Genomic DNA, 20,014 nt, shown 5'->3' with positions numbered 1-20,014 from the left:
CAAGCCCTACAACACGGCTTCTGAAAACGACCTTTAAAGCTCCGGGACGGTGCTTCCGCCGCCGGGGGTCATGCTACGTACCAGTGGCATCGTGGTCCACAAGACGAAGAAAAGGACGACAATAGGATAGACTGGCGCGAGCTGTTCCTATCGGAACGCTGCTCGGTGAACCACTTGTAAATACATCTGTTGCTAGTCCTTCGAGTCTCTGTTTATATTCCCCGTAACAATATGAACACTGATACTCCATATGCACTCCTTCAAAGCGTCGAGAAACGCGAAGAGAAACGCTACGCGCGTCGTGTCTTCCCTCCAGCCTGGCCGTTAATTTACAAAGGGCGAGTGGGGAACGCGGTGTTACAGCCAGACGAGCGTGGGAGAGCTATTTTTCGATATGGATGGATGCTATGAGCGAGGCTATAAAGTCCCTGAAAAAAAAAAAAACTAAAGTAGCGCCATTCGTGTCAATGTGCAGGCTCTTCTCCCCTCGCGTGCATAGCAGATAGTAAACGACGCTAGTTGAGGGGCTGTATGGCTCCTGGCCGCAAAGATGGGCGTGTGCTCATTTTTCCGTTAGAGCTCATTTAGGCACTGCGGTTCTAGGCGATGCACCGAAAGAGTGATTGAGAAAGAAAAAAATATGAAAAGTAACGTTAAATACGACGGTGTGACATGTATATAAGCAAGTGGCATGCATTGGCAAAAAACATCACCGCATGCACGCAATACTCAACGCGATAGCCCACCGTTTGCGTGCAGACGCGCTCAGCGGTGACGCTCTCGATGGCAGCGCCACTGCTGTCCGTGTAAACTCGGCGGTGCTAAGAATCTGCAGCATGACGCACTAGCTTTTGTGAAGGTATTGCAAACGCCATATCGTTTGTCCACTTTCGCGGTGTTTGTTTGTGGCTAGGCGTGCGTTTAGGCGTGCGTGCTTGGTAGTGTTGTGTAGCGGGTGTTCGACTAAATATTCGACCGCGCATGAGTGTGTGCGCACGGTGGTCCTGCACGTTTCGGAATGCCGACCTGCTGTGCCAGCGGTTGCAAAAGCAGGTACAGCAAAGGAAAGAAGCTATTTTCGCTTCCGCGAGGAAAAGACAATGCCGCTCGGCAAGAAGTGTGGCTCCAGCGTATCGGACGGACTGACTTGGACCCTGTGTCGTCGCGGCTTTGTGAGGTGAGTACCGGCGAGCTAAACTCTATCGTTTCGCTTGTATTCGTGTTTACTGTGTTGTGGTACTGTCAAGCTCGAAAATAACACAACGAGAGTAACCGCGTCGATGGTAAACGTGCATGCCAGTTCAAACGCGTGCCGCGTTTAGTGCCGTGCAAACGTTGCGTCTCTGGCTTGATCCATGCCGACCGCGGCGGCTGCATTTTAGATAGAGGCGGAAATGTTGTGGCCTGTGTACTTGGCATTATATGCATGTAATGAATACCAGGTGGTCGAAATTTCCGTAGCCCTCCAAAAGGGCGTCCCTTATAATATCATTGTGTTTTTGGGACGTTAAACGCCAGATGTTATTATTATTATTATTATTATTATTATTATTATTATTATCATTATTTGCTTGATCCAGAAATAATCGTCGAGTATGTTACAAAGTAAATGTACTAGAAACATTCAAGTGCTAAACTTTGTTCATTCGCCTACGTATAGTTAAATGACTCCCGTGTGTATGTGTGTATGGGTGTAAGGACTTTATGTATAAAAGCGTGGGCAGCGACCAGAATGTCTCATCACTTTGTTTAAGCATGTGCTCCAGCGCGCTCAGTATTCAGAAGCTCTGTGGTTGCAATAACGACACTCAAGGATAAATGGTGCGTATTTCTAGATACTGTACGCATCGTGTGCTAGTCTGGTGGGAAGAGAATGTGGCAAGCAGTGCGTAGTCGTGTACGTGTTGACACTAATGATTATTATTTTCTTTTAGAGCGTGCTGTTTCTTTAATGTGTAACAGTAGCCGCGAATATTTCCTTACCTAGGACCACTTCTCTGTGGACCAATTCGAGCCGATACTGCTGCGCAAGTTTGGTACTAAAAAGTTGAAGAGAGACGCGACGCCTACGATTTTCAGTCAACAGCATTCGCAAACGTCAGGTAAGCCAATCGTGTTAAAACTGGTGAATGTTTGCTCCGTCTTCATTGTTTTCAGCATCACCCATAATTACTTCAAAGCCTTCCACTAACCTGAAACATGTCGTCTTGCATATAGGTGTCGTGCACTTTGTGTATAGCTAATGGCTTTTCTTTGTTATAATTAATGCATTTTTTTCATTCTCCAGAATACAATGATTCAGCCCGCTCATCTTGTGGCTTTAATCTGCTACTAACAGCAGCTGCTGTTGTTGATGGTGAGTTGGTGGTTAAGCACATCTCACGCCTTTTCCCTCTCCGTTATTCTATAATACATGTTTGGATTATGCAGAAGCCGAAGAGACACACTGCCCATCTGCTACGAATGTGCTTCTGACACCAGCTGCTGTTGATGGTGAGTTCTTACTGCATTTATTACTTACCGTAGTTGCAAACGTGCTTTATGCCTTCATTGATGTTTTATAATTTACAGGCTATGGAGCTGACACTGATGCCACTCAAGCACGGTTAGGTTCATCACAAGGTAACGTAGCTAACACACATGCTGCATGTAGTCAAAGCATTGTAACGGCTTGTAACTTGTATCTATTGGTTTATATATTTTACAATCATGGTCTGTAGGGGTGTGCTGCAGATCGACAACGTTTTGCTCTGCAGTGTTGTGTTCAGCACATTGCAAGCATTGAAAGCATTGTCGCTTGGGTTTTGGCATGCATTCTTATTACTGAAAAATTGTAATGCACCTGTGCGTGTTGTAAATGCTTCAAGTAGTGTTGATGCTTGTTTGCCAAAATGCGATGTAACAGAGATGACGGTCTTCTTCAATATGTCTTTATCTTTTTTAGGTCACACTGCCACTGATTCAGCACCATTGTATTTTCCAGAAGGTAATGGCAGTGGCATGTTGCTTTGAAATTTCACATAATTTATTGTTGATCTCATGTTGCAGATGCACCTTCAAGTTCCGAATGTGACGCACTGCCAGCTTGTTCAACAGCTTGTTCAGCAGGTGAGTGCTACTTTGCATGATTTGTATAGGCACGTGTCTGCCAGATGTTTTTGTTGGTTTCAACTATCATATGTGCGCAGGTGTGGAAACCACCCATGAATCGAGCTACCAGCCATTTCAAGCTTTGATGGTGCCTGTTGAGTGTGAGTGAAATTTCTGTTCAGTATCATATACATTTTCCAAATTTAGTCACTGGCCATACCTCATTGCCTGTGCTGCAACTGTGCTAACTTAAAGCTTTGGGGACTGTACCGGTCTTCAGTACTACTAATAAGATTATCCGTCATTTACAGCTCAGCAGAACTTTCGTGCTGCCTGTGGAGGATTTCTGTCTGCTGAGGGCACAGCTGATGTTAGTGGTAAGTGTTCAGTGCTACTGTTCTCACACACTATGCAATATACACGGTGGTGTGACACTTGAGTGTTGACCAAAATCGCAAGCTTTATTTTATGGCAGACACCGCACATTTGCTAAAAAACTTAAGAAACCACCTCACACGTGGTCAATCGATTTTCCTTCCCGAAAATGTGGTCGAAAAGCACAAGCTTCCTTCGAATGAGGTTAACCTTGTGCCGATTCAGAAGCTGGTAGAAATAGACTCTGAACTGCAATTAAACATAGCACCGCACTTGAAACCATCCTTCTTGGACCCAGGACACTATGAGAAAATGAAAGTGGGACCTGCATTTCCGTTGCTAAATCACGATACCGCAGCTGCACTACGTTTCCTGGTCCAAAGGGGAGATTTGCCCCAAGAAGCGTTGGCAACAGCATGGTTCATAGAAACCATTTATAGGTGGTTCCAAGTACTGACATCACATACAACGAAGCTTGCTATCAGCAAGTTAGATGATCAGAAATATGAGGACTCACTCATTTTTTTAAAGGATATGGTGACCCTTTTTACAGACCTGAAGATAGGCTCTCCATCGAAACACGTGTGGAAGCCTGTGCAGACGGGCATAATTTTGGTGTGTAAAGTTGCACTGGAACTGCAGCATTATTATCTTAATGAGAAAGGCTTCTTTTTTGTTTTGCTCAGCCGATTTGGCCAAGATGCTCTTAAGAATTTGTTCTCCACTCTTAGGGCGAAGAATGCAGTGCCAAAAGCTCTGCAATTTCGTAGTGCTATTCGAGCTGCTACTTTGGCACAGTTCTTTCGGCCCAGTAGAAGTGGAAGCTATGCTATCGACGATGCTCCTTCCCTAGTTGGCATCGAAAATTGCCATGCAATAGCTCCTAACAGCAATGACACAGAAGCTGTTGAATATCCCAGTGATCTGCTGGACATGATGGAGCATGAGTCTTTTATTTACCTTGCTGGGTTTGTGGTAAAGAGTGTTGCAAAGCACACAGGGATTTGTGAGCAGTGCAAAGCTGCCACAGTGTCGAACGAAGCTAGTGTGCTCACAAAGTTAAAATCCTACACTGATGACAGCAAGCTCGTATCACCAGCACCAGCAGTAGTTCATTTGCTCGAAACAGCTGAGAATATGTTTAGAGTGAATAGCAACAAGCTTCTGTGCAATGTAGTTACGATTGGTCAACTTGTGTCCATCACTAATGGCAGTGTGCAAGCTGTCAATTGTTTTCCACCTTGCCACAACATTCAGGAGAAGTTGCTCAGAGCATTTTTTAAAACCAGAATTAACATTCTTCTGCGGAAAGAGAATATGCGTTTGGCAGCTGATGAAGCTAAAGATGCAAAAACTGGTAGTCGTAGCATTGGAAAGCAGGCTGCTACAACCAATGTAAAATAGTGTGTATTCCTCATTTCTTTCGTGTTTTCCTTCCGTTTTTCTATGATGCATATGTGGTATGGCCTCTTAACCTTGTCTGTAGGTACAGTACTCACGGATTGAAATGCAGGAATTATGGTCTCCGTAACGCATATACTTTTGTTGACGCTGCCTTTAGTTCGGGTCATATTGGCGTAATTTCGACTAGAACGTGTATATCGGAGCCAAAATTATTCTTAGAGACTATACTTATCACGACATGACGTGGTTACTTCGAGCAGGTGTGCATACCAGTTATTCCCAAAAGAATTGATGTTGCGTTTGAATCCCCAAGTACGGTACATGAGGAACTGCAGTGTTTTGTCCTACTGTGATTTCATTTCAACAGTAATTACTTATATTTGATCCGTACAGTTCAGAACAGATGTTTTCAGTTGCCGTCATAATGTCATTGAAATTGCTAACACGTTTGCCCGGTTTGTTTCAGTGTGTACATTTTGGTGCTTTATATGAAGTTTCCATAAGTAGCTTGGGTGGTGTCTCGATCTCATTTACGTTGTAATTCTGTGTGACTAGAGCTTTTGATGAAAAGCTTTGTTAACTTGGGCTAAGCCTATTTTAAATATTATATGTCAAGTGTTCCTGTTGTTCATCACGTTTATCGTCACTCCCGAAATTTCGCTTACTTTCTGCCTTGGTGGTTTACCGCCTTAAATTTCTGCTTCAGATGTCAGTGTAGTAATGGCTTTGTTCAGTGCCTCTGTGTCTGTTTTTCCTCTTTGCTTTGCATTTCTTGCCAAAGGCAATTCTAAGGTAGTGTATTTTTATTTTGACTTCTGCTAGGTTGGCCTGTGGCTGATTTTCCTCTTGTTGTCTTGAGGCTGAAGCTATTGTTGCTCTATGATTTTACAGCTTTGCACTTGTTGTTGAGGGCAATTATAAGCTCGTGTGTTATATTCCAACTACATCTGGGTTGGCCTGTATTTTAGCGGCTAATTTCGCTCTTCTTCAGATATAACGCTGTTGTTACCCTCACTATTCTATGATTAGGTCCGTGGTTTTGCTGTGCCCATTACATATGTTTTATGTCTTTTACGTGCATGTCCTGTGTCATGCCTACATATCTGCATATTATGTTTTGCATATTCCCAGTAGGGGCTTTCCATGTCTACTTCCTATTCCTGTGCTTTCAAAAGTTCAGTATGTGTAGTTTATTTCATTCGCTAAACTCCACATGTGTAGTGTTAATCTTGATAAAGGTGTTTGGCACAAATTGCGTCCACTTGTCGCTAGTTGTGAGTGCACCACGAATGCCATCGCTTTTCTTTACTCTTGTCATTGTGATGTGCACGTATAGCAAAGTCACAGTTGTTGACACATATTTCATTTCATTTATTCTGTACACTGCAACATTATGTTCATAATGTTCATGTATGATTGAGGCAGTCCTGTATTTTCATGAAATGTTGAATAAATGTCATGTTTTGTACCCTTCATTCAGTTTTTGTATAGAATCAACTGTACTTGAACTTTTCGTGTTAAGCAATAAAGTGGATTACGGAATGGGGTTTTCTAATGAATACCAGGCCCTTTTGTTCGCCCGACATATTGCATGTTATTATGATGGCATATGCATAAACATGTCATGCCATGAACATCCCAAGTATACGTGTGTATTCAATGCTGCCTTCCCAGACGCAGTCATTCTTATGTATTCATGCCAGCGAAGACCGATGTGTGATGGATGTTGAGTGGCCTAGAGTCGGTATGTAAGTGTAAATTATTCTAAGAGAGATGTATTCTGCTTAAACAATGGGGACAATCATATGTGCAAAGAAGGAACTTCATGGATCAATGGACACAAACGGTATGGACCTCACCAGAACACAGAGGAGAAACATTATGCACATTATCGCACTACCGCAACCTCGGTCCTTGTGAAATGCGAGCTGTTCGTACCTTATAGTAATGACCAACTGGCTTGAGATGTGTTATTATTTATGGAGCCAGCTATGCTTACTCATTTTTATTCATTGTATTTCAACATACCTATTAAAAGAATAAAGGCATGGACGAGAACATAGGTAGAAAATTTCATTGGACACATGCTGGACTAACAACTGCAAGTGTCCAATTGGAATATGATGTTTTACAGCAATCGCAAATGTTAGTATGGTCGGGCTGCATGCACCCCATGTATACAGATTTTCAGGTCCTGTCGAGGAGGTTAAACTCTCAAACACGTTGGCAGATAGGAGAGAAATGCAGGGAAAAGGGACAAAGTTCAATCTTCACATATGTTTTATTTGTTGGGTTGCGCACGGCGCTGTATTAAATGTCGCTGCGGCGACCTTTTAAAAGCTTTCGGTACCGACGGTCCACGAAGAGCGTGCCAAAGTCAGTTGCTTTCGTAGTTTTTTCTCCAGTAGAAAGGTTGGCTTCCTCGCACAAAACGCTTGCTTTGAAAACGTAGAACGATCCATTGCCTGTTTTGCGAGGGGTAGCTAGCTTTCTATTCCTTCGAATCGACCAACGAACGAACGAGTAATGTCACCACCCTCTTTAACGATACAAAGAACTGTTCAGCGACGAATAAAGTGCAAAGCAAGTGTACCGAATACGAAATACTAGCAACGCCGCAGACACGCTGGTGCAGCGATGAAGAATCCCGGAACGATGGCCGCCGTATACATTGCTTCTGTGAAGCGAGCGCGCGCTCCACGAACAGACGCTACCGGCGTACGGTCCAGGGGCGTAGCCAGGGGGGGGGGTTTAAACCCCCCCCCCCGAAATTTTTCAGTTTTGCTTGCGTATATATATACACGCGCACATAAAAACGCACGCACGAACATACACAAAGTATGGTTGAACCCCCCTCCCCCCGAAAAAAATTTCTGGCTGCGCCCCTGGGCGTACCCTTTCAGCATACCCGAGGCACGGCCGCTCGAAGAACACACGGCGCAGCAGCTGCCCAAGCGTCTGGCACATCCAGTGCGCCCGCGTGCTTTCGCATTCGTAGTTTCCTGGTGGACACACTAGAGGCGCTGCTGTGGTTGCTGGGAGAGGAGGTAGAGGCGAAGGGGTGCGGTTGGCGCTACTTTAGTTTTTTTTTTTTCAGGAACTTTACGAGGCTAGGGCTAAAGCCACCACCTCGCGGTGTGTTAAAGCGTTCACGAAAGTACACTTCTATTGGAAACGCGCCGAATGAGGTGGTTGTAGCAATGGCGCATTTTTTTTAGCCTGATGGCACACATGTCAACGCCTCGCTATAAAGGGAACGCTCATAGCATCCATCCATCCAACAGCACTGTGAAAGGAAAGTGTGAAAGAAAAAAAGGCGCGTTCATGTAGCCTCCGTTACGTGTTTGGCGGTAGCTCAGTGGGCTAGACGCCCTTCAGCCATCATAGCGAACCGAGTGGTGTGGGTTCGACTCCTGTGAACGCCACTTTTTCTTAGTTTTTAACACGAAAGTGTTTTATGCCGGGGTCCACCAAGATTTCAGTGACGTATTTCCGTCACGCAAATGACATCGAAAAAATATACACACTCGGATGGAAAAGAAAAAAAGTATCGTTACCGGGCATCGAACCCACGACCACTCCGTCCGCAACAAGAGATGCCGGGCATGCTATTCACTGCGCCACGGTCACAGACTCTGGAGGCTTTACGAACGCGCCTTTTATATCTACCACTCTCCCGGTCGGCTGGGTGGTGGTGCCCTCTGGGAGTGGTAAGGTAAAGTAATTCGTCATTGGTGTGGCCTCCGCGACTAGAACCTGCAACGCGTTATGCGTCCGTCCCATTCGGCGCGTTTTCAATAGAAGTTGAATTTTGTCAATGCCTTAAAGGGCCCCTCACCAGGTTTGACAATTTTGAGCTGACGAGCGCAATGCATGCACTAGGCGTTCACAATTACGTCTGCCAAAATTTGCAACGCTACGCACCGCGTAAATGGGTCAAATTTCAAGCTGAACGCTGCTTGCCCTTCTTCTCGCGTCCACGCGCCCAGAGAATGAGGGCATGACGTACATGAGACAACGGCCGTACGTAGATGATAGTGCTGTGACGTCGCTCCTCTACGTAGACGAATGTGCTCTGACGTCGCCAACAGTAGCACGTGACACTGCGATAATTATTTGACACGACGCGTAGTTTTTGTAATTTGTTGCTTGAATGGATGAATAAAACTTGAGAGCAATAATAAAACACACAAACCAAATGTGTGCGTTTTCTTTTTTAATTTTTACTGCGAATCGCAGCGAGATTCGAGACTAATCTACCTCCGTTTCGCACGCGTTCGTGTTCTCGCGCTTTGCGCATCGTGCAGACGCCACCCTTTACAACAAAACTAATTTTCTACCGCGTTCCAGCGCTCATTAGGCTCATTTATCCTCCCGCGTCTAACTAGATGTTCATGCGGCACACCGCTAGTCTCGCGTCCGTACAAATGTTGCAGCTTTCGTGCTCAGTAATAGGTTGAAAGCCAAGTGATCGGCGAGGGTGCATTCGGCATAACTTGCAGAGATGAAGCGCAAAGAACGCCGCCACAACACCGCTCGCGTCTCGGGGGCTCGAGCTGGTTCGGGCGCGTCATGCTGTCGTGACATTTTGTGCGCATGACGTGATCATGCGTATGCGTTATGTGATCCTTCCGCTCGCGTTTCGAAGAGGGCAGGGAAGGGATTTGGCTTGCGAAGGCTACGCGGGCCGAGCGGCAAGGGTTTGCAGCTCGCCTCCTCGCATCATGGTTTCGCGCCGCTACAAATTATTGTTTTTCTCAGCTTCTAACCGACCGATTAGAAAAATTCTTGTGGCATAATGCTCTTTATTGGGCTCGCAACAACTTGCAATGTCTAACTAATATTCGTTAAGTCACCTGGTGAGGGGCCCTTTAACACACCGCGAGGTGGCGACCTTTGCCCAAGCGTCGTAAAAGCGTCGGCATCGCTCACAGCATCACGCTAATACAAACCAAAAAATAGCTCTGCGACGCGCGCCTGCTTCACCTGGCTGTAACACCGCGTTCCATGGTTCCATGCTCACGCGCTCGCCCCGAGAAAAATCGCGGCCGGGCTACCGGGGCGGCATGACGCGCTTTGCGTTTCCCTCTAGTCCGGCCGTGGTGTTCAATCACATTTTAACATTCCGTGGGATGGCGTACAAGTTCTGCGTCCAATATGCGACGCTGTTCTGGCTATCACACCTCGTTCTCTGATTACGCTTTCACCGTTAACTACTACAGCTACCACAAGGGTTTGGTTAATCATTTGGCACGGACGTTAGTCGTCGGGATGGAGATGTACCACCAATCATCAAAGTGGGTGCATACACGTTAAACAGCGCCATTAGCTGCCAGACATCAATATACATTGTGCAAACTCTCTTATATCAATGTACAGTAAGCATTCAGTTACTTCTGTAAGGGCACGCTTTACTTTCGTGTTATTCCGATTCCTATGACGGAGGGATCAACCGAGTTTTTTTCTTTCTTTGCCATCTGATGACGTTCATTTTGCTTACGTATTTCCGTGACGGGAACGCGTCACGAAAGTCTTCGTGGACCTGGGCATAAAACACTTTCGTGCTGAAAATCTGAAGTTCACCTGAAGCGGCCTACGTGTCTGCCACATGCTCGAGTACACAGGTATCAGCAGTTCCCAACTAATATATGTCGCGTGCCTAAATTTCATGTGTTTGCTTACCCTACGACTGATCCGGGAAATGCTGCAGTGACCTCTAGAGTAATGAGACAGATGAGAACTGTAAGCGCGTAAACGTGCGTAACTGTGAAAACTGTGCATCCATGTATGTATACTTGCCGTTTGTACGATGTGCTTGTTGCGTGACGTGGTTACTGTCACCTGGATCGTTGTTACTAGTACCCAATAAAATTATCTGCTTTGATGCTCGACACGGATCGTGTTGGTGCATTTTAAGATGTTGGAATACGTGCTTGTTCTTATTGTGTGCGGAAAAATTGGGTTATCTGGAGGTGTCATATTGGGGGACAAAACAGGAAACAAGTTGCCCCCCTCTCCGACCTCTCTGTCACCACATATTTTAAAGATATGATGCTTCATTAAGTGCGTATTTCTTTAGGGGCCCGGGCTGTCTGCTGTCGTCTCATGTCGCTTAGCGTCATGCAGGTAAATCGTGTACATAATAGCCATGAATAGTATAGTGTAGCAAGGGGACGAGTAAGGAAAGTGAGGGTGAGGAGAGGGTAGAGCTTAGCATAGCCGTGTATGACATCACGCATGGACGCCATGGACGCCGAGCAGGCTGAACATTTGAGACAAGAGCACGTGCCTTTCCGTGAACGCCGGCGTCGCACTATCAACAGCTTTCACGTTGAGTGCAAACGCAAGAGCATTACTCTGCTGATTGTGAAGCCAGGTTTTCTCTAGAAAGCCGCGGAACAAAAGCCTAACATAAATTACGTCATCGTCGAGGGAGTGTACTGCGTTGTACCAAAAACTGAGCGTTCGGGAAGTGAGCGTTCCAATACCCAACTCTGGCAGATGATTAAAGGGCCCCTCACCAGGTTTGACAATTTTGAGCTAACGAGCGCAATGCATACACTGGGCGTTCACGATTACGTCTGCCAAAATTTGCAACGCTACGCGCCGCGGAAATGGGCCAAATTTTAAGATGAACGCTGCTTGCCCTTCCTCTCGCGGGCACGCGCTTTAGAGATTGAGGGGATGACGTACATGAGAAAATGGCCCTGCGTAGATGGTTGTACTGTGACGTCGCTCCTCTACGTAGACGACTGTGCTCTGACGTCGCCAACAGTAGCACGTGACGCTGCAATAATTATTTGTCACGACATGTGTAGTTTGTGTAATTTGTTGCTTGAATAGATTAATAAAACTTGAGATAAATAATGAGACGCACAAAGGGAATGTGTGCGTCTTTTTCATTTTTTTTTCGTGAATTGCAGCGAGATGCGGGGCTAATGTACCTCCCTTTTCCATGCGTTCGTGTCCCCGCGGTTAGCGCATCGAGCAGACGCCAGCCCTGGAAACGAAAGTAATGTTCTGGCGCGTTCGAGCACTCATTATGCTCGTTTATTCTACCGCGTCCAAGTAAACGTTAATACGGCACTGGCTCATGATACCGCCACTCTCGTGCCCGTACAAATGTCTCAACTTTCATGCCCGTCCGCAGAAACAGGCAGTACACCACAGAAAACGCCGACAAAATGCCCATGGCCGCTACATAAAAAAAAAGGTAGCGGCCGTGCAACGCGGCTCGCGTGCTCGGGCTGGCTCGGGCACGTTATGCGCACGTGGCATGACGTGTTCATGCGTATGTGTCAAGCACGTGTCAAGTGAAGAGGGCAGGGAAGGGATTTGGCTTGCGAAGGTTACACGGGGCGAGTGGCAAGGGTTTGAAACTCGCTTCCTCGCATCATGGTTTCGCGCCGCTACAAATTATTGTTTTTCTCAGCTCGTAATGAACCGATTTGAAAAATTCTTGCGGCATACTGCTCTTTATACGGCACGCAACAACTTCCAGTGTCTAACTAAAATTTGCTATGTGGCCTGGTGAGGGGCCCTTTAAAGGCGCACAAGTCCCCGACAACGCCAAAGGCAGAATGAGCGGCGGCGGAGCGAGGTCGACGACTTACAGCGAGGCAGCGCTTTGATCTGTGAATTGCGGATTAAGTTTAGGTACTATCGTTATGACACATAGCAGGCATACTTTCCGCCAGCACAGTACACTGAGGCCACTAACAGTGCATTTCAATAAACGAGAATTTACCGTAATTTGAAACAGACGAGCCGATCATCTTCGGACCTCGGGCGGTTTTAAAGTAGTTTCAGAGCTCTCTTGAAAGAACTGCCTACGAACAGCGCTATTTTAATACAGAGGTCTCGGATGCAATAAACACCAGACAGTGCTTGGTGACAGCAGGGTCCGTAATGAATGGCGTTGTAGAAACCTGTGAAGAGCTTTGTAACAATTAGGGCGCAGCAACATCAATGCCCGACAAGCATAATGACGCATCGTACATCAACTACCTACTGAACACATCAACTTGCAAACAGCATGACACTAATCTGCTCAAAGAAGACATCAGCAGCAGCTTCCGCAAAAAACGCTAACCAATGCCAACAAAGGAAGCTCGAAGAACCTGAGGGACTACAACAGATATCCCAGCAAAGACCACGGCGAACGAAACTTCGTCGGAAGCTTTAATGGCGGCTTACCAAAAAGGTCGCCTGAAAACAAACCAAAAAAGCGAAGACAAATGCAATACCTAAGACACCTTCTCAGAGAGGATTGTCGCCACTGACGCCTTCAGCCCCAGCTGTGAAGCCTGCGCCCACCATCACAAACACTTAGAGAATACCACTGGAAACAAAGAAAAAGACAGGCAATAACTCCATGTAAACCGGGAGAACACTGAGAGGGGCCCCTCAACCTCATTCAATAGACACACAAAGGGGAAGCACCGCTTTTGTATCAGTCACGACAAGCAATCCGAGGCCTATGATGTTTGAGCTGCCTGTGCAACAAGCTACTCTGATATAATTTATTTGTGACGCCTTTACCAAATGTGTTATTATCAGTGGCCATGTGCCGTACATGCTTATGTCATCCGATGTTGCACAACCAGCCTAGCCCACGAGAGCAGTGCTGGTCATTTCCCGACCGCTGAACTCTGTTTTGAAGTTCTCCTGTGCTTAAGCTCGGCTGGGACGTGGATCTAACTGCACATTTAGCTATTTTGCTTTACAAACGTGTGGCTCCTCTTCTATTTTTATTATTCATGATGTTTCTTTCAGAAGGAGGGTCGATCATGTGACGTATGAAGCCACGGCAGGAGATGTTGACGACGAAAAAGAGCGCGTGGTCTTGAATAAAAACATGCGAGCCACGGCGCATTCGGTATCTAACATCACGTACGTATCAGGCACAAATGTTGAACTGACATTCTGACATTACCAGCCCACTATAACTCTAGCGATTAGTACGAATACATATACACATGTTCATAAAAGGCTGCTAATGATTATACAAAGCAGTGCTTAGACGCCGGCTTTTATGATGTGTGCAACGTACCTTGAATAAAATAAACGCCGTGTTGTATAACAAACAATTACGTATACATGTACGTTAAATTGTGCGAGATTTCTACAAATCAAAAGAAGTATTCTACTGAAATGAACAACTGCTAAAGACGTGATTTAAAAAAAGTGTGTATTTCATTCAGTAAACATTATGGTCACGAGATGATACTGCTGAGAGAACGAACGCTACATTTTCGAAAAAGTCGCGACGTCAGAACTCCATAATAACGCTGGAAGTATTGTTTCCTAGACTTGCTTTACAGCGGCGTTTCGAATTATGACATTGACATAAAAATTATAAACGTTAAGATTTATTGACATTGACATAAAAATTATAAACGCTAACATTTAACACTTTTCGCTCTGCCAGCAGCGGCAATTCTTGGTCTCTGCTCGCTTGCGTTATATGTCATAACGTTTCAGTAATGTCTTCTACGCCTGGTAGCCCTTTGATCTGAGGATTGCTTGCTTGGAGAGAGTATTAACAGAAACTATACTGATTACACGGTGGTGCATTACCTTTACCTTATTCATGATCTTGAAAGTGCATAATATAGTTACCTGTCTTCATATGGTGTAGTGGTACGTAGGTTATCACAAACTTACATAGTCCCAGTTCGACTGCCACTGGACATTGCACGCTATCATTGATTTTGAAACCAAACAATACACAACATTTCATTATTTTTATGAGCTTGCGCGTGCGCTAGTTTTGTCTGATTCAGTGTCCTTCCCTATGCAATTTACCCTCACGAAAACCACAGAATCACATTTTAATTATTACGCTGGCACTCCTTTCAATAAGTTCGTCTTCTTTCCTTTGTTGGTAAGTGCAATCTCTCGTTTGGGAAACGTTGCCAGAGAAGTGGTTTACGGTCTTCGCGGCAACGCACGGGACGCTCCTTCCATGAAATGCCTAGATAAATTATGGAGACCAAGAGCGTACATTTCTTGATACAACGATGAGAAATAGAAACCACGCCCCGATAAACTTGATTGATGCTGAAAGTACACGTTAACAAACCCAACAGGCAGCACAATGTTTTGATACATTCACAGACCACTTTCTGAAAAGGCAGAAACTTCATGCTCCATATTTGACAAAGTCGGTATGGTAAGAGCTATTCATGCCTCGCATGCCTATTAGCAGTCCGCCGGAATATTGAGTGGAATTAAAAGATACAGTGGGTAACAACTGAGGGCCTTTGCAACTATTTACATTGAAGCACCGCATAACTTCGGAAGATCATAAGACGTACAGCTAATGTGTAAGAAACTTGTCTAAGTACTCGGTGTCTAACACTAATGTAAATCGGCGTAGTTGCAGCAATGATAAATACCGTAATGAATCGTAAGTACACGCAGTATCTCCGTAAGCTTGAAATTAATAAAAGATTCAGTTATTACATTAAACAATAAAACTTATCTTGCACGGAGCATGTTGTTGATCACATTTATGATGGGTGATTTATTTCGGCAGTGTGCACGTTGTTTGAAGCATAAAAAGAACGGGCTTGTTTTTTTTTTTATTCATCGAGGACTTATTCATCGAGCCAAAATACTCAAACAGCATACAAGAAAAAAAATCGTTGCTTTAAAATGCATTTTGGAAACGCGTGCCTCCATTTATTTTCATATTTATGTGAAATTTTCGAATTTCCCAAGTCGAATACTTTTTTCTCACTCCGGACCAAGCGTGAGAATTCGAGACAGCAGTATTCTATGCTTCTCTTTAAGCTTGCTACTTTTTTTTTTGAAAAATACGGTCTTATTCTAGCAATGTCAGGAGTGGGCAGTTTTTAGTACAAAAGCTGCAAGTGAATGCTTTGTATCCTGTGGGTTCATGGCTTGGGAAAACAAAGACGGCAACAAGGAATTGTTGCGAAAGAAGAGCCTCCGCAATATCCATAACACGCTCAATAGACATAGACGCTGGCTTTCATTTTATAATATATTTGATGGTGGCAAAGAAAAAGTATACTAAGAGAATCAGGACGAGAACATCGGGGCCAGGAAAGCTGAAAAACAATGGGTTTCCTGAAAGCTTCGCATTATTTTATCTGCTGTTTGCTTGAGCTCAGAGTTATATAGTGCAATCTTAAGGTGCCACAACTTCCGTTTCAAATAGAAAAACTCAGAATGTTGTTTTGAGTCACCAAAAGCCGGCTTTGAGCTCACGGCTGCGTGGCAGCCAAAAATGACGGCAGAGGAAAAACTCTGCTCTTCACAGCAGAGGTTTTCCTCCGCCGTCACTTTTTTTTGCAAAAGCTCCACACCTAACGTCCGTCCGATCATATCCCATCCGCGATATTGCTGTGCGGAAGAAACGTTCAATAAACTGTTTTATTTTCTAATATTGCGACGTGAAAGAACAGTTGCCTCTTTAGGGTGGAAGAAAGAATGGTGCAATCAATTGTATTTCAGAAAAGGCGTAACTAAAACGAGGATTTCAGCACAGCGGCTGAGCTCGGTGCGATAGCAAAGCATAGGTTGGCTTGAGATTGCGGATTCCGTCGTATATACCAGTAAATGATCTGCGACCACCGGTGAAACTCCGCAGGCTTTTGCAGTCTATTGAGTATTTAGCTTCATTCAAAGCGGGAAAATGCCATGTAACAAGCACAAAATATCACGCAGTCACCAGAGCTTAAAAATTTTGCTTCTGAAAAGCCCGTCGATCAATGCATTAAATCAAAGTAAAAAATTCGAAAGTTTTCTGCACTTACTCTACTTTACCAGTGCGTAGAGAATTGTTATCAGTATAACAGTGACACATAACATCCACAGAAAAACATGGTGCATGGTGCCAAAAGGTAAAATGGCATGATGCCGAACGATACTAATAAAGCGAGGTACCGTAAATTAATAATCGAGAGCGCACGCAGTAAGAAACGTGCAAGCGCCGAGCCTTTCCTTCGCTTTTATCTCTCTCTCTATCATGTAGGTCTTTATTGTTGCATCTGCAAGAATTCATGACAATGATGCGAACAATATTTTTTGCATGAGAGAACACCAAGTAAATGTTATTTAGCTAACAGGCAAAATCATATGGCTGTATTTAAACTATTCACGCAATCAAATAAGTTATCAAAATCCTTTTATTTAGGAAAGGTACGTTGCCTTGTCGCAGAATTTGATGATTAACTCATAGGTGCTTTAATGATTGCTTCTTTGAGCACTGTTGAAAGGACCTAAATTCGACGATATAAATTCCTTGCGCTTGAGTTTTATTTTTTTTTTGTTGAATTACGGTGTTTTTCTTAATCCATTTCAATAAAGCTCACATGGAACCCACACCAATCTTCAGACATCCTGTAATGATTCATATATATGTAAATATATTATAATAAACAGACACAAGGCAACATATCCGTTTCTACGAACCCCTGCTTTACTTCATTTTTGTATTAGCCTGGGCCTTCGAATTTAGCGCTACTCTGCGAATTTCCTATGTTAAGACTCAGCCACGCTGCCAGCTTCTAATGTGAATTCATGAGCAGTATTTTGGCCAGAGTGACATTAGACGCCATTGCGCCCAAATAATCTGAACAGGCGGTTTGAATTGAGAAAGCTGATGGGCGTTACGTTAGCCAAGGTGGACAGAAGTTCAGAGGGATATGTTGGCTTGAAGTGCGAAGTCATTGAACGAGGAATGTTACGCAAACCACACAGTTGCTCTTCATAAGCTCTGCGTTTGAGGTTGAGAGAGTGAGCAAGCAGTACACAAACACGCTGCTAAGGAATGCAGTTGCTGTGCGGGCAATGACAACTTGACAAGTCCTCTCCTTGAACCGTTCGCTCCGGCGCCATTCCCTGTTCAACAAATTCACACAGCTTGCCTAGGTACGTGTAGCTTCAGTAGTTGCCAATCAGAATAATTCCCGACTGTGAACACTAAAGGCAGATTCTCGCTTTTTTCGGATAGGGCCAGTGGTAAACATGCAGCATGCTCAATGGCAAACAAACAATATGGATCACACTTCCATTTATTACCTTGGCACTGCAGATCTTTGCAGCCCGGCAGCATTACATAACGGGCGTTACATTCATGGTTCGCGAACTGAGCTATTGTCTTTCGACGACTGTGCGACCACAACTTCTATGGAGGGGATCTCGCGCGTTACAGCGGCACCACTGCTGCCCGAAGCGGCAGCCTAACTCTTCCCGTCATCATGTCTGTCGGTGAAATACATGCCAGAAACACCTCGCCAGCACCCAGATTGTCCGTCAGAGATCACAGGCTGATTTCATGGGTAATACTATTAACAGGAAGACTTGGCCAGCCTTTCAGGTATCTGGTAAATCTCAGCCGTACTGGTCGTTTGGTTTTTTCAGAGGATCTCCTTACTCTGTGCGGGTGAACGAACGTGTCACAAAGGAGGCGGGAATTTCATCCGGCGGTGGCATGGAGTACGAAGGGGTTGTTGATTCAGGCTCTATGCCGTGGCGCACTAGCACCCAAGACCTATCTCGGCACGAATGTCAAGAAGTCTTGCAATTCATTAGAGCAACTGTGAAAGCTGCGACACCAGCGCGATCACACGGTGGCTCACTGGTGCATAACAACATATACAAATATAAAATTGCTTTGACTACAGGCCAAGTTTAGGCACAGCTTTAATAGTTAGCTCTTGTGCGCATGCATGAGCTGATCAAATACATCACGTTTAAGAATTTCGTATAGCAGCGCGTCCATACCTTTCATGCGTCCGTTAGGAATGTGGTGATTGAATGGTTGTCTCAGCTGGCGATCTATCGGGCGATCAATGCATGAGCATGAACACTGCCAACTTTCTTAATAACGCGAACGCTGTGAAACGTTCCACAGCCACCATGGCACTGCACTTGCTGCACATTCGTGGTTGCTTTTTGTACTGCGTTTCGCCAACATGCGGTACACAGCCACAGTTTGAACCCTGTTCGATGAGCTGAAGCGCACTGAGCCTCCCTGTAATTGCCAATTCTGCGTTCTTTGTGCAATACTGCCATCTTTCAGCGAAGAGTGTTGGAAGCCCGCACTGTTTTAAAATCGCTCTAGTCGCTTGTTCGTCCCGATGCAATATTTTAGCAGGTAAAAGCGTGGGAATGTTACGCTGATTTTCAGAAGTACATAGTAAGCAGTGTTACGGGCTTGAAGAAGCTGATATATCTTACGTAAGAAATAGAAGTAGTGCAGTGAAAAATATCTCAACTCTAATTTTTCAGCAACGTTTGGTGCACTGTAGCTTTCAGGAACAACTCCCAGTCAATTTTATTGTGCCACCTTGTGTTTGCTGTATAGCTGTTTTTAGTGCCTGATAAACAAACGTCATGGTCCGTACATGATAATGAATTGAAATTTTTAATTTTCAGACAGTATTCTACAAAACATATATTTCAAGGAAAATAAAACATGCGTGAATGTATACGTATCGTTGGACTATTTGCCGAAAGAATACGTTTGTGTAAGTTAAACACACTTTCAATTCAACTGGAAAGGCTCAGTGCACTGTTTCGGCATTCTTTTCAATGCCTTTTACGTATTAATTTTGCATCCTTACTTTGTTTTCAGTCGGACGTGGAAGATATATTGTGGACGGAAAAATATACGCCGCCAACTCCGTTCCCCTCCAACTAAAATATCGTTACTCATCGACTTCGAAACTGCCGCTGAAGCAACAAATATGGATGAGAATTCTTACCGAAACGGCTGCCTCATTATGCGCAAAGAGATGGACTGAATTTCAGTCACGAGTTCATCTGTCTTTTTTTTTTTTGCATTCATGCTCTCTCCATATGACCAATATTTAAAATGATCATTCATAAGGTAATCATTACTCAGTTTCAGTGTGGATTTTTATTCCTGTTCGCCGAGGTCGCTCTTCCTACTGCGTTTCTAAATGAACTTAGCAGCGAACTTTCGATATCATAGAAAGAAATCATAGATACAGCCTTGCCACGAAATTTTCAATATTCCTGTTTTTCTTGGTACGTTTTATGAAGGTGTTGATTATTATCATGTTCGCGAACGTGGTTGAAGCACAAACCGTTTGTATTAAGGTGATGCGGTTGGAGAATGCACCTGCCAGATATCGTAACATTAAGG

At 44.6% G+C, this 20,014-nt stretch overlaps 1 protein-coding gene across 1 annotated transcript; it reads left to right on the top strand.

Moving 5' to 3' along the window:
* The first annotated feature begins 976 nt into the window (after window positions 1-976).
* Window positions 977-3,529, top strand: LOC119385689 (uncharacterized). The gene is made up of 8 exons (XM_049414063.1): window positions 977-1,177; window positions 1,988-2,102; window positions 2,288-2,356; window positions 2,431-2,493; window positions 2,945-2,986; window positions 3,049-3,108; window positions 3,189-3,251; window positions 3,402-3,529. Exons 1-8 carry the CDS (start codon window positions 1,019-1,021, stop codon window positions 3,527-3,529), a joined length of 699 nt encoding a protein of 232 aa, XP_049270020.1. The 5' UTR covers window positions 977-1,018.
* Window positions 3,530-20,014: the final 16,485 nt, after the last annotated feature.

Source organism: Rhipicephalus sanguineus, chromosome 3, assembly GCF_013339695.2.
Source record: "Rhipicephalus sanguineus isolate Rsan-2018 chromosome 3, BIME_Rsan_1.4, whole genome shotgun sequence".
NCBI classification, from domain to species: Eukaryota; Metazoa; Arthropoda; class Arachnida; order Ixodida; family Ixodidae; genus Rhipicephalus; species Rhipicephalus sanguineus.
The sequence above is the reverse complement of the archived record's forward strand: the minus strand, read 5'-3'. Positions and strand labels throughout refer to the sequence as shown.